Genomic DNA, 16,159 nt, shown 5'->3' with positions numbered 1-16,159 from the left:
CCTATTTAGTAAAGAAAAAATTTTTGCTTCTATTGTAATATCACATGTCACTGCATGGTTCTTTAGATGTACAAGAAAGACAGTTTGACAGAAGCATGTACACAACATACACCAGTAACCACATACACCTACATACTTAATGATATTTATATCTGAGTAAGTGAGTGCAGCAGTTAAATGATTATTTCTGTTTCACAATATCACCACTAGACATTCTCAGCACCTCTCTGGCTCTCTGGATTGCACAGCTGATTTCCAAGAGGTCGCAGGTTCATGCTCTTCAGAAAACCAGGTTGGTCCGAGCAATCTCAGAATCAATCAGACTGTTCATGTTCAAAGACCTGAAATCTGAAATGTTGCACTGACATTTAGTCATGCATTCATTTTCAGTAACCGCTTTATTCAATTTAATAATTTCATGATTTCATTGTCCTCTCTGTAGCCATGTATTAAATTACTATTGTTATGTTAACCATCTCATTTTTTTTACAGACATACATAATGGCAATGTATAAAAGACAATATAAGAACTTTACCCACAATTAATGGTGCTATTTTGTAGTGTAAGTGCTGGATAAAAGCAATGTGGAGGTAGTATATTTGTTATATATTTGTTCTTGTTATCTTAAGATTGCTAAATGGTTTTGTTTGTCGTGATTTTGAGGTTTTGTCTTGGTTGAGAATCATATGCCAAATAAGAAAACACTGTGAACTAAGAGCTTCCAGTGCTGACAAATTTGTAATGTAGCTTTTATTACATGTTACATACTTTATTTGAGCAAACTTGGCACTGAGGCTTAATGTTTTTGCTGCAGGACTGTCATTTTGTAATTTGAATATGTACTTTCAACATCCTTTTACCATTTTTAAATAGTTTAGATTTTTCTAAATCTATTTAACCTTACCTTTAAGCTGTGGTGTTTATTTATTAAATTACCAAGGACATTTGGTTGAGAAATGGAGGTAAATTCCATAAACATCATGCAAAATGGCATAAAGCAAACATATTTTATATTTTATAACATCTATTTGATGGCTATAACTTGGGGCTCTGTGTTTTAAGTCATACAACATTAAAATCAAAACTGTAGTATAAAATAATAGTAAAAATAAAGGTGACAATGAAGGTTTTTCTCTTATTTTTGCTTATAATGGCCAGATTCTTATTTCTCAACTGTATCTACTTATAATCATTCATCATGGTATGTTACATTAAGGTACTAATTTAATGAGACTATCCAGCTTGGTGAGTTACAAATGTCTACAGCTAAAATTGCATAAAATTGACAAGTGCACAAATTTGAGTTTGGGACTGAGCCAAAATAGTGGTTGTTGTTAATTCGAATACACTGGCTCTCTGTCATCATGAGACTTAAGAACTTTTAATGAAAGTAAGTTCCCTAGACTTGTTTCTTAGACATTAAACAATACGAATTTCATTTTTATCAAACGCTTTAACCTAGTCAGAGTAGCACTGGTCCAGGTTCCACCAGAAAATACTGCAAGGTAGCAATAACCTGGACAGGGTCCCAATCCACTACAGGGCTTTGTCCATCCACTCTCAGACATAGTCCATCATGTCTTTGTAGATTCCTCTCTGGCCGGGTTTGAATCTCACCAGTGGTGAGCTAGAATAATAGACTGAACCACCACAATAAAAATATTCATAAATGGTGTATTATTAAAGATATAAAATTATGTAAAGATTTATTAAAAAAATATGAGGCACTGATTTCCTCCTATTTGGACCACTCAAAGAAGCTTTAGGGGAAGAAGATTTTCATGTGATGATAATGTGAAACCAGTGGTGCATCAGTGGCTACATGCTCAACCAAATTTGTTTTTGCAATTCTTAATAAATAGAATTAAAAAAGTGAGGAAAGTTTTCGAAAAACCCTCGTATATAAAGCACATAAAAATATTAATTGTTCAAATCTACCAGTTTAGGAACACTTTAAGTAAATATTAAACAGTTGAGGGATCTTATTTTCTGAACATATTCATCTTCTTTTCATTTTGAGAATTTTCTTTTATTTAATGCAGTTCATAATCCAATGCAATTATTTTTGTAGTAATGCAAAAAGCATCACTGTTTGTTTTTCTTTTTTTTATGTTTATCTTGTTTTAGTGAGCATAAGGTGTCTTAAAACACTACAAGCCAGTAATCAAAGAAGAAAGATCTCTTTTTTTAAAAATTTATATTGTATATAAACATAAAAGCATAAACCGTTGATGTTACAAAGCCAAAAGAACTTAGCAGCAAAAAGGTTTCTCACTCTGATACCAAAGATTTTACGTATCTGGCAGTGACATTATGTGTCAAACGTCTCTGTTCTTTTAAAGGTTATTCTTTTCTGCTCTTTGGAGATCTTTAAATACTAACTCATGTACTGTAACTGGAATCATGTACTCGTATTTCACAGGGTTGCAGGATAAAATGGAGCATATTACTCACAACATCATGAAAATATGAAATCTTTGCTATTTAAAACTTTTTAATGATGGCAAAGTAGCCTCGAAATGTACAGTGTTCTGCTCTTGTAGTCATTTAACATGCTTTAACACATAAAGGAATATGTTGAACAAAAACACAGAAATATGGAAGTAAAATAAAAATAATTTGTTTTTAATTGAGAATTTATCACAACATACACTGTATGGCCAAAATTATGTTGACACCAGACCATGAACTTGTTGGACATCACCTTCCAAAACCAAGCCATTTGCCTGCTCAGGTATTAATGTTATACAAGAAATATTCACAAACAATGTTGCAATTAATCCCGAAGGTGTTTAATAGGTTTGAGGTCAAGGCTTTGTGCAGTATATTAGTTTCAACACACCAAACATGTCCAGTGAAACAGGAAAATCATTTTACATTGTAAGCATGCAATTTATTTAATATCATTACTTTTATACACCTTTTATACACCTGTTAGCAAAAAACAACAACACTGAATTTAATAATTAGAAGAGGTGTTCACATATGTTTAGCCATACAGTGTTCTCCACCGTTCTCCACTGTTGTGGAGATCAAAAGGTTTATCACTGATAATTACGTTTGTTTTTATAAGGCTTCCATTATTTGTAATTTGTTGTCTTCTGTAAACTGTTAGATTAACTGTTCACCATTCCTGCTGAATAAACCATGTCAGTATTCAACAGACGTGTGCAGTGTTGTATAAACATTTTATATTTTACATGTGACATGAACAAATATTTAAGCTTTCAAATCATATGAATTAGTCAAACTGTTTTCACAATGTTATTAAAGGCACCTAAAATGGCAAAAAATATTCATTTACAGATATGCCAGAAATGTCAAAAATATTTAATATATTTTTTAAATTGCTTGGCCATTAAGGAGAACTCTTAAGATCCATGTAGAATTTTTAGTAGCTTTATTTTAGTTTCTGAATTTAAAAATAAGTAAACTTGAAACACCTCACTAAACACAAAGTGTAACTTTTTAGCTTATCTTTTGCTCAGTGTTCCAGGTGGTTTAAGCTCTAGAACAGACACACAAACACACACCAAGAAAAGGAACACACAAAGAATAATAAAATTATTTATAATAATAATAATAACAATAACAATACCATCTGTGACCCTGAATAGTATAAAGCGCTGGTAAAAAAAAAAAAAGACAATCAATGAATGAAAAATAATAATATAAATAATAATAATGGGCAGCACGTTGGCTCGGTGGGTAGCACTGTCGAGATCTTGGGTTCCATTCCCAAGTGGAGTGACCCGGGTCCTTTCTGTGGGGAATTTGCATGTTCTCCCTGTGTCTGCGTGGGTTTCCTCTGGACGCTTAGGTTTCCTCCCACAGTCCAAAAACATGCAGTCAGGTTAATTGTAGGTACTAAAGTCCCCCTAGGTATGAGTGTTTGTGTGTTTGCCCTGTGATGGACTGGCGACCTCTCCGAAGTGTTTCCTGCCTTTAGCATCAGAGCATGTGGGGTAAAAAGTAAACAAACCATTTGTATGTTTTTGTTGTTCACCTTATTACCAATATAGCCAAAAGGGCCACAGGAAAATGCACTTCCACAGCAAGGCAAAGTGATACTTCCTAAAAGGTATTTTATTGTGCCAATGCAAACAAATTGGGTTGTGGATTCACAGACTAAAAAACTGCACATTCAGCTTTTTGGAGAAAGGCCACAGTGACATGTCAAAGCTCTTGTAGGCTGTCAGCACTTTTTGATGTATATATAATGAAACAACCAAGCTTTTTTAACAAATAAATTGGCCATCTGGCTCAGTTTCAGCAGACATAATGGTTTATAAATGTGAAACAGGCGGCTGGCAGCAACCTGGTCAAGCTATTCTAAATCTTATTTCATCCTTCTTCTCTTGTGATTCATACAAAATCAATTCTAGCTCCAATTAGGCAAATTACAGCCTGAATAAGGACATGGAATTTGGTATTCATAGTAATAACATAATCGTTCAGCCTGTCATTGTGGCTATTCATTGTTTTTAAAGTGACAGTTAAAAACAGCAATTTGGCCAATGCATTGTGCTTCTGTAATAAAAGAGGATACAAATGAGTCATATAACAACCTCCCATGTCCTTCAGAAGTAGTGAAAGTTAGCTTTCTAAGCACTTCTAGTGCATCTAAGGACAATTTTCCTGGACTTATCCCTGAAACTGAACCTCTGAGCATCTACTACTAACCCACACTCTTGTCTTTCATACAACCTTGTGGTCGGTTTCTGTGCACTCTCCCATTTCCCCACAGTCATTTTAGCAGGGAAAGAATTAGTGTTACACTGTCAAAGTCATATTTTTATTGCTAATGAATGCCAGGAATCAGTTATATCATTTTAGGGACTGATTTGCACTTACAGAATGCTGTGTCCTAAACAGTAAATTGCAAATATATGGAAATGGAACAATATCATCTTCCAAAAACATCCTGAAGGTACGTACCTGAAAATTATATTATTGTTAATAGAGAAACATCATCATGAAATCCACTGTTGTGTAAAGAACCAGAATCTTGGGAACTTGTCTAGCAACAATAACAACAATCAGATATCAGACCAATTATTGTTATTCATGGGGTGATGTTCATGCATGATTCCTGTCTCTTGGTCCTTCTTTCCCTCAGCAGTGGAAATTCACTGAGTGCTGATTGTGGCAAGAGTGTGTTGGCTCAGCTGTGGGCTTTAAGAACCCATGATGTCAGACTCTTATTTTCCTTGGAGAGCATCTCATCAGCTACATTGTTCCTGGAAACCATGGTCTGCCTTCTGGACAACACGGTACCCATTCAACAGTACCCATTCTAATATGGAACCTAGAAATTTAGAACAATGGTTTTCAAAAACCCTCAGTGTTCTGCAATGCCTGTAAAAGCTATTGCTATCTAATAATATGGGGCAATCTAATCTATATTCTCACCCTCTCAATTAGAAACTGTGGCAGCTGGGCAGTTCATTTAGTCACAGACTTATTCAACTTGTATTACTCCAATACCTGTAATAGTTACTTATAGTTAGATACACCCAAGACAACAAAACTATTTACTTTGCACCAATTGGATTATTATGCTTCACTTTTTAAATTTACAATTTGATGTTGTGTCTTTTTTGTCTCATTCCTTTTTTTCTAAGGGATTTATGAACAGACACTGGTGACAAACTTGATTCCCTAGTAGAACATAAATAAGAATTGCCCCTAAGTCTCTCAGAGCAATCTTTGAGCATTAAAATGTTATGGTTAGTTTTCTTGTTAAATGTATCTGGGAAGTGTGTGCAAAGCTGCAGGAAACTTACACAGTCAATGGGAAAACTCCTTACAGATAATGACCAGAAGCAAGAATTAAACCCTTGGATCTCCAAAGTAATGTTGCTGTATGGTAGCCACTTCACTGACTGCTCCATTGTAGTGCCCAATGATAAAATATATTTAAATTGTGTCATTCTGCACATTAATTTATCTTTTAAACTTGAATGTGTTGGGTCTACACAGAAAACACTGATTGGACAGGACAGGGTGCTGGTCCAATGCAGGCATCACACACTCACTGATGATTACAGTAGCCAGTTCACCTACTACTGACTACTCTAAATACCCCTATGTGTAAAAAATGTATGAGTGTGTGATTCCTTAAGGTATAAAGTATATCCCTACTAGAATGTTTTTGTGAAATGCCAAGAAACTAAAGTACCTAAAAAACCCTAATAGATACTGGGAGAACAGACCAGACATCATACAGACAATGCAAGGATCAAACCCAGGTTTTTTGAGCTATGCAGCACCCAAAATACTAGCTGCCCACATTGTGTAGGCTTAGTATGCCAAAGCTAATACAATCCCACTAAAACAAACATAACCAAAAGAAAGCATCCTCATTAGATATGTTGTCTTTGAGATAACCAAAAATATTAAATAAAATGATTGTAGATATGTTCTAATGGAATAAAAAATTGTAGCTGTGAATTCTGTAAAGGTTTCAAGCTGGTTTCATGCTGACAGGCTAAATATGTTTGAAAGCTTAACACTAGTTATGCAATTAACTGTGGTTTTATGAAATCCAGATGACTACCAGAGGTATTTAAAAGCAGACTGGAAACTTTGTGCGGCAGCTTGACAGCTCAATAGTCACGTATTGACATGATGCAACACAGCCAGTAATATAAATGCCCAGGGTCAGATATATTTATATAGGGTGTAATACAGAGCTGCAGAGGGGCTTGCTTTGGATGTCCTCAATGACAAGAACTGAAAAAATAAATCTGATAGATCATTTTGCTATGCACAGAGTAATTAATTAGTGACTAATTAGTGACTTTAGGTGTTTTAGCCACACATAATGTTAAAAGGTGTATAAAGGTGTACAAGCTTCAAACATTCGTGTGCAATAGTTAGGAAGGACTCTTTCCTGTTTTGTGACTGTGCCCCTATACACAAAGCAGGGTCCATAAAGAGATTTGGTGTTAAGGAGCTTCAGTAGCTTTTTGGGTAAAATGGAACATTGACTGCAAGCCAGGTCTTCTCGTCCAACATCACTGCTTAACCTAACCTAATCTTTTGATGGAATGAGCACAGATTACTACAGACACACTTTAAAGGCTTTGGAGAACACAAAGGCGGAAAGTACATATTAATTGCCCATGGTTTTGGAAAGGGATGTCCAACAAGCTCATGGTCAGGTGTCCATACACTTTTGTCCACATAATATACTTGACTTAATTGGACTTTTATGTAAAATATTTATGTTATTAATATAACTAATTACACACATTTTTTTTTTACTTTTCTTATGCACTTATTCTTCTTTTGTACACCAGAATGTTGCACTTTAAACAGGTTGCACAGAAAGCTCATGAGCCACAAGCCAGTATTGAATTATGCCATGTGGAGTAATTCTGTGCACCTGGTTGTAAGACTGGTATGAGTTTTATCTTTATAAACACTGATATTTCAAACTGTGTTTCTTAATCCCCTTAAGCTTTTGTTCTGGCCAATGAATCTATCAGCATTCCATAAGCAGGTCACCTGAATTAAAGCTGGAGCTATGTCACTCAGCTATGTGGTAGGGGCAGTTTGTTATATACTGTCTCTGCTTGAGAACGGACTCCAGTCTCTTCTCCAGATGCTGTGCTTGCTCTGGATCCTTCTGTGTTTGAACCCGCCGGCCTGTCAATGTTGTTGAACTGCTGCCCAGCTTAACTTAATTTTTGCCAAACAGAATTCAACACATTGTTTGGCCTTCCTCCTGTGGTTGTTATAAATTCTCTGTCCACTGCCAACACCTGGTAATAGTGTTGCATTTGTGGGTCCTTATGTGATGTTATGTACTCTCCGTGTCCCTAGCTAGCTAATGCTTAAACATTTTGTTTTAGCATTTGTTGATGTCATCACATGTATTGGTCCTGTCTGGCAATGCGGTAAAAGTCATCAAAGTATTAATATTGACAATATTTTTATCATACAAACCAGCAGAATCTCACAATCACATTCATGCTGTTCATTTTACTTCAAATAAATGAGCATAAAGAAAATCCCCAAAAAGTTCAACATTTAATAATGCTCTGCTATCATTGCAAAATGAAAGCGGACAATAAACAGCAGCACCGCGACCCAGATCAACCACACAGCAGCATAAAATCATAACTGCTGCTTACCTGAGCGTCTCTTCTTCAAATTGAGACCAAATCTATATTCGTGTGTTATTCTATTAGGGATATAATCCACTTGTTTTTCTTCTTGGTGGCCATCTTGTATGTTTCCAGAATATTTCCAAAATATATAAATCCATATCGAACTGTGTCTGTCCACCAACTAACGAAAACCGTCTTAGTCTGATCATTTATTCTCATGGCTTTCGCAGTATAAAGCTAAAACTGGTAATTCGTTAACTAAGCTGTCACTTATACTTCTACAACCAATAAAGAGAGTTTTTCATTGCCAGCTCACCTAAATGACACACATCGGGGGAAAAAAATAGCATATATTGCTTTGGATTAGAGGAACAACTGAAATTCTGTCCAAAATCTGAATTCGGAAGCTCTGATTGGTTTATACAGATGTTTTTCAAGGCTTTTCAAACTCAATGCCACTCGAACCAATTGACGTTGAGTTTCAAGGTATCTTTTATATGTACATTTACTTGATGTTTTAAGGTAATACTGTTTTGCTATTCTAGTTGAAACTTTAGTCACTATGCCTTGATTTAATCTGAAGTGAAAAACTAGTATTCAGGTCATATGTGTGCCCAGAATTCACCCAGAGTTGTTGGACCTCCATTCCTAAACTACAAATATCATTACTTTGAGGTATTGACTGTTTAAAATAAGCTTTAATTAAACTTTTCAATAACATATTTGTAGACAACATGCATACTATGGATTTGGCTATTAATTCAATCTTCATACAAAGTATGGAAGTAAGTTTGTGTATGAGAGAAAGCCCTGTAGTAGTGTTTTTTATTCTCAGGACCTCTTATACTGGTACTTTGCATCAGTGACAAGTTGGGCCTATGGTTCTGTTGAGATAGCTATAAAAACACATGGGCAAAATGCTTATGTATGTTTTAGTAAGAAAGTGAAAGCCTCTGAGACGAGAATGACAACAGAGTAAGTAAGGTTAGAATAACAGTATGCTTCAAACACAGTTATACCACTCCTGGAACACCAATATCTCCATAGACCAGTTCAGTCCTCCAGTAGAGGCCTTCTTTTTCCAACAAAAATACTCACAATATAAAGGCTGAGTGTTCCAAGTAAAAGCACTTCAACTGAGTTTAATAACTATTATTCATGTGTCATTTTTTCTGCGCAATAGCTTCATTGGTATTACTAGGGAAAAATTATCAACCACAGGGTTGGCTGAACAGCCTAGCTATTAGAAGCTGCAGTTTTCAGTGTGCTTTCAGTGCTGGTCCCAAGCATTAGGAAAGGCACCTGGCATAAAAATGGTGGCAAATCAGGTATGCACACCTAAATGCAGCAGGGGAAAAAATTAATGGGTTATATCCTGTACACTGAGAATGTGAGTTCCATGGCATTGCTGCCCAAAATGATATGCTTCCAACTTTGTGGCAAGAGTTTGGGGAAGACCCTGTTGTGTTCCAACATGGCAGTTTTCCCAAGCACAATGAAACTTCCATTGAGATATGATTAGATAATTTTGTGGTATAGGAACTCCAGTGGCTACCACAGAGCCCTGGCTTCAACACCAATAGACACTCACTGGATGAATTAGAACAAGGTTTGTGAGCCAGAGCTTCTTGTTTAACATCAGTGCTTATCTTATGAATGCTCCTTTACAGGTTTTTTACATGTACATTCTAAAATCAATTCTGAAAGCCTTACCAGAACAGTGAGGGCTGTTATAGCTGCAAAGTGAGGGCACTCCATATTAATCCCCGTGGTTTGGAACAAACTCATGGCCAGGTGTCATGTAATTTTACTTATAGTATTAATTATTAATTATTTAATTTCTATTAATTCTGTCATAAAAATGTGTATTGATTTGCATTGTTGAGGGAAAGTGAATGACATAAGGTTTTATATGTACCTCAAAATCCTAATAAAGAATTTAACATAAAAAACTTCTTGGTCTTTAATTTAGATGATAAAACCATTTTTTCCATCCAGTTACACTTTTGCAGCACAAATAGCACATGTTTGAGTGGTCAGGTGCTGGTGTCCCTCGTACCCCGCATAGGTAGCATGTTCAGTTTCGAAGGGCAATATGTTCTGAAATTACAGGTCACTCAGCTCTCACCAGAGGTACAAGAAATAATACATCATTCACTGGATTAAATATCTGTTGATATAATAGATGATTGTGTCTCACTTTCTCTTATTTTATTCACAGTATGAACCCTTTTCTCATTTTTTCTTATCACCGTCTTAAGATGTTATCCAAAACATGACATTTGTACAGGACCCTTGACCCAAACTGTCAGACTGGTAGAATGGTTGACATGGAACAAAAAGAACAGCTGGAAAAGTACTTTTTTTTTTATATTTGCCCTATTAACTTTAAAATTGAAGAAATAATCCAACTGTTAAACTGTGAAAAGCACTCAAAAATATAATCTTGTTTGGACATTGGTTTCCTGCAAAAGGGCATCTACCTTTTCTTAAGGCATGAAAGGCCACTTTCTTTGACGTCACCTTCCGAACCAACCATATATAGCTGGTGCATTTACATTTTCAGACCTATAAACGATGTTGGCAGTCTTAAAAAAAGGTTTGTAGATCAGAAACTGGCACCATTTCTACAAACAGGTTGACCATCTCCTGCCACAATGATCAACAGGTCCTCAATCGTTTTTGTGTTTGCACTTTTAATCAACTCATTTGTGCACTCAGCAACCTTAGCTATGCCCACAGACAGAACTGAAGATAAAACAGACAAAGAAAGTTTAAATTTATTGTTGGGAGAAGATGTGGCGAATGCAGCAGAACCTGCCGATTTTTCCTCCATGAAGTTCCCCATCATAGAAGGAAGACTGGCTGATGAAGATGGGACCAAGAGGATTTTCATTCTTTCAGTGAGTAATACTTGAAAATACTATAAAATGTAAGAGTAGACCTCTCAGTAGTGTATAACAGATGTTTAACACTTATACAGTGGTGTTAAAAAAAATAGCAGTCCAACACCATTAACTTGATAAATCAATGTTTTTAGTAGCAGTGATATTTCTACATAGCAAAAAAATTACTTGAATTACTTGTGTTGTAGAGTATTAAAAACAAAACAAACCCAACAATTAGGACATGCATGCCACTCATTCTGAGTAATCGAAGCATTGATTGAAAGGGGGTTGTTCAAAATAATAACAGTGAGGAGTTCAATTGGTGAAGTAGTTCATTCTGCAGAAGAACGGGTGTCAATTTTGGCCCTTATTTAAGGTAGGAGGGTGGCAAATGTTGCACAGGTTGGTCATAGCACATTTCCTTTTGAAATACTGCGGGTTGTTCCAGACATTGTTCTGATGAACAGCATACTTTGATTAAAAAGTTGCTCTTAGAGGGAAAAAACATACAGAGAAGTGCAGCAAATTATAGGCTGCTCAGCTAAAAAGATCTTAAATGCCTTGAAGTGGCAACTAAACCTGAAAGACGCAGAAGGAAACTACTGTTCGAATGGATCGAAGAATAGCCAAAATGGCAAAGGCTCAGCCAATCATCACCTCCAGAAAGATCAAGGAACATCTGAAGTTACCAGTGAGTACAGAAGATGATTAAGTGAAGCCAATTTACCAGCAAGAACTCCTTGCAAAGTCCCGTTGTTAAGAAAAAGACGTGTCCTGAATGGGTTCAAATTCACCAAGGAACACATTGACTGGTCCAAAGAGAAATGGCTCAACATTTTGTGGACTGGTAAAAGCAAAATTGTTCTTTTTGGGTCTAGTGGCCGTGGACAGTATGTCAGACGACCCTCGAGCACTGAATTCAGGCCAAAGTGCACTGTGAAGAAAGTAAAGCATGGTGGTACAAAATTATGATATGGGATGTTTCTCATACCATGGTGTTATGTCTATTTATCACATACGAGGGATCATGGATCAGTTTAAATATATCAAAATACTTGAGGAGATCATGTTGCTCTATGTCGAAGAAGAAATGTCCTTAAAATGGGTGTTTCAACATGACAATGACCCAAAACATCTTGGTTACAGACAAACTAGATTGAGGTAATAGAGTGGCTAGCCCAATCCCCTGACTTCAATCCCAGAGAGAACTTGTGGGCTGACATCTGAAACACGTTTTTTTGAGGCAAAACACAAAAATGCAGAAGAACTGTGGAATGTAGTCTAATCATCCTGGACTGGATACCTGTTCAGAGGTGCCAGAAATTGGTCGACTCCATGCAACACAGATCTCGGAAACAATCGTTATGCCACTAAATATTAGTTCAGTAATTTAAAGTAAAGTGAAACCTCAAACATTTTTTTTCAGTTTATACATACATTTTTTAAGTTTTTAAAGAAAAATGCTGCCACTGCTATTTTTTTGAACAGCCTAATATTCATTTTTCTTAATTTTCTGTAAAGGATGAACACAAACTGGCAAAATTTTGTTAATGTTTTGATTTAGAATTGAAAGTGTAGTATTTTCAGTGCATTTGCATTTATGGAAATAAAAGTTATTATAATGATTGCACTTTATTCACTTTTTTAAAATCACTGCTACTGTATCATATTCACCATCATATCTGTACTCACCTGATGTTTGGTTAATCATAATGTGAACATTAATGCAGTTAAAAAATAAAAATAAAAGTGATTTATTATCTGAATTGTAGCTATAATTATTTCCCGGAGGAAACCCATGAAGGCAAGGGGAGAACATGCAAACTCCACACAGAAAGGACCTGGACCACGCCACCTGGGAATTTAACCCAGGACCTTCTTGCTGTGAGGCGACAGTGCTCCCCACTGAGTTAGACCTTGGTAGAGCTTTCTGTATGGTCAATAACATTTTCTAAAGACATTCATCAGAAATGACCATTTAGAGCATGTTGCATTGTCCAGCCGCTATTTATTTTCAAATGATTACTGTGTAAATCAATTTTGAATTCATTGTTTTATTAATAATAATAATTATGACTTACATAGTACTTTTCTAGAACTCAAAGATGCTTACAATTTTTATAGAACAGAACAATAAAGACAGGCACGCAGAAGACACAAAAACATTGCATCACAGGCAGAATCATGACAGGATTTAGTAGAGGGCTAGTTTAGGGTTGAAGAGAATTATAAGCCAGCAAGAAGAGAACGGTCTTAAGCTCACATTTAAATGTGGAGATAAAATTGGCCTGTTGAACAAGTGGGGGAAGAGAGTTCTGAAGTCAGAGAGCCAGCATACAGAAAGCATTATCTTCATACTCGTGCAGGTTGTATGGTGGGACAGTAAGTAATCCAACAGAGAAAGACCTGAGATTCCGAGTTGGTTTGTAGGGAAGACTTAAATCAGACATTAACAAAGACACTAAAAAAAGATAGTCAGATTTTTGTAATGGCAGAAAGGTAAAAACAGTTGTATTGTCAATGGAAAGAAAGAAAAAAGAAAATAGAGAGAAACAGTTTTGACAAGGGTATTTGGAGCTTGTAAAAATAAGTTCTATCACTATTTAACATGAAGTTGTGCTTCATCTACATTTTAATTTCTGTTAAGCAGTTTTCTGGGTGAGTAAGGCGTGGGTTTTTAATAGATTCCGTACTAAGGTAGATCTGTGCATCATTTGCACATCAGTGAAAGTTCAGCCTGAAGCTATGTATTATGTGACCAAGACGAAGCATGCACACAATAAACAAAGGAGGTCCAAGGACTAAGCCTTGAGGAACCCCCTGAGTAACAACAGATGTAAGAGAAGTATGGCCCACAAGGGAAACAAACTGCTTTCTGTCAGACAGATATGATTTGAACCAATCCAGGGCGGTGACCCGATACTCAGATCATACAGCCTTGAGGAGGATTGTATCAAATGCCGACTTCAAGTCAAGTAGCACAAGGATGCTAAGAGCACAAGCATCCACAGACACAAAGAGGTCATTGGTGACCTTTATTAAAATGAGAGAGATGGATTCTGGTCTGGAACGGTTCAAAATGGCTGTTAGCAGATAGGTAGCAGGAAAGGGACATTAGAGATGGGATGGTAATTACTCAGATGTAATGGATTAAGAACATGGTTTTAATTATGGGCATGATAGCAGCAGTCTTATAGAAAGAGGATACCAGTCAACAAGAAAGTAATTTATTGACAAGAATTGTAAGATGAGGTACAGGGGCAGAATAACAAGCTTTAGTTTAGGTTGTTAAAAGGGAACAAGTTGTAGTTTTAGAAGTAGTTATGAAATCTACAGTGGCAGAAGGATCAAAAGTGTTGAAAGTAGAAATATAAGAGAAAGAGATGCTAGAGCTTGTGTAATTGACAGACAGAGAGGCAAGGCAAGAAGTATTTTTAGTAGGGGATAACAGAGGATATGCAGCTGTTTTTTATTTTTTCCTACAACTGAATCTTATTGATAGCCACATTGCATGTGGAGGACCATACTACTCTCTCCCATCTGCCTTGACTAGACAATAGTTTTTTTTTTAACAACATACAACATTTTACGAGTAATTAATGCAGAAAAATCACAAGATGGATCACATTTTTAAAATTGTGTTTCATAACTTGTTTACATAACACTGCTTTTATTAGAAACTGCTCTTGTAAATATTATTGAAGTTACTAGCTGCTTGTGCCTGTAGTAACACAACATGCTGTTGAGGAAAGATTGTGCCATTGTACGAAGCGTGTGTAGTGGCTTGGAACAGGTCTCACTCTGGAAATGATGGTTGATTCTCATGTTGAAACAGTTATTGGTGCAATTAAAATAACAATTGGAGGGAGGAGAACGTACAGCCACACTGGGGAAAGCCCATGGCTCTGAATGAAAGGAATCACTGTGATTTTGCAAAAAAAAGGGCAAAGTAAGGCATGGGAAACATTGATGCAGTTTGAACCAATTCTTCCATGTGGGGTTTCATACACAATACAACATATTAGAAGAGTTCAGGAGCGCTTGGGTGGGTACTGTTCAAATTAACTTTAAACATCTACAGGTGTAGGGTGGAAAAAAGACTCAAGGTTTCTGATCCCAGTAGTGGTTAGTGTAAGTTTTGTGAATGAGATTGCTTGGCCCTCATATACTGCTTGGTGGTTGTCAATTATCTTTTCTCTTAGGATTCGAGATCACAAGGGGCTTCTGGAAGTGACGCACGCTCTGCTTTTGGCCGAGCATTCCCCATGCTATCACAGTGGAAAGTGGACCGAGCTCTTACTGAAACGCTAAAGGATGAGAGGCATGGAGGAGAGGGTCTCATGCCTGTAGCCAAAAGAGACTTGGAGAATAAATGTAGGCCTTCTTACTTCTGCTCTTTTCTTCTGCTTTATGCATGAATTTAATATTAAAACTTGGATATGTATTCACTGAGGAAAGTGACAACTGAATGACCAAACCCATCACAAGACTTGACAGTGCACTCTATCATACCAAATTGTAAGATGATAATGCCCCCATAGATTCTTCTAATATTAGTTGGCTTGAAGACACTTTACATGATAGATGCCTTGCATGATTTTATTTGCCGATGTTGGACATTCACTGCCATAACTGTTGATGCTCCTCTTAAAGCAGAAATGTTTCCAATTTCTTTGATTAATGCACCTCTAATTGAAGCACCCAATATTTAACCTTTTTGTACAAGCTGATGCATAGTAGGCATACTGATTGGTATTGAACCTAATAAACCATGTTTGTGATCGTTTTAATCTCATACGAAGTTGTCCTTTATGAAAAAAAAAAAAAAAAAAAAAAAATCCACTTTAACAAAGCTAAATACAAAATATCAATTTTCAAGGTCCTGAATGACATGTTTTCACTTTCTACCTAGTGCTTCGCTGCATGATTGGAAGAGTGTACCGACCCTGCTGGAAAGACTGAAGACCCAGAACACAAAAGGCTCACCCTATGACTGACTACTGTCCTGTTTTAGTCTAGTCTGCTGAATTCTGTAATCAAAACTTCACAAAAAGGACAAAAACTGTAAAGTTAAACAACGTTTAATAAAAGTTTTAGAAAAACAGAAATTATGGTTTGCTTGATTTAAAAAAAAAAAAAAAAAAAAAAAAAAA

At 36.2% G+C, this 16,159-nt stretch overlaps 1 protein-coding gene across 1 annotated transcript; it reads left to right on the top strand.

Moving 5' to 3' along the window:
• Positions 1 to 9,431: 9,431 nt before the first annotated feature.
• Positions 9,432 to 16,076, top strand: pmch (pro-melanin-concentrating hormone). The gene is made up of 5 exons (XM_063008626.1): positions 9,432 to 9,446; positions 9,658 to 9,727; positions 10,840 to 11,021; positions 15,209 to 15,380; positions 15,919 to 16,076. Exons 1-5 carry the CDS (start codon positions 9,432 to 9,434, stop codon positions 15,966 to 15,968), a joined length of 489 nt encoding a protein of 162 aa, XP_062864696.1. The 3' UTR covers positions 15,969 to 16,076.
• Positions 16,077 to 16,159: the final 83 nt, after the last annotated feature.

Source organism: Trichomycterus rosablanca, chromosome 1 (genome assembly GCF_030014385.1).
Source record: "Trichomycterus rosablanca isolate fTriRos1 chromosome 1, fTriRos1.hap1, whole genome shotgun sequence".
NCBI lineage: Eukaryota > Metazoa > Chordata > Actinopteri > Siluriformes > Trichomycteridae > Trichomycterus > Trichomycterus rosablanca.
The sequence above is the reverse complement of the archived record's forward strand: the minus strand, read 5'-3'. Positions and strand labels throughout refer to the sequence as shown.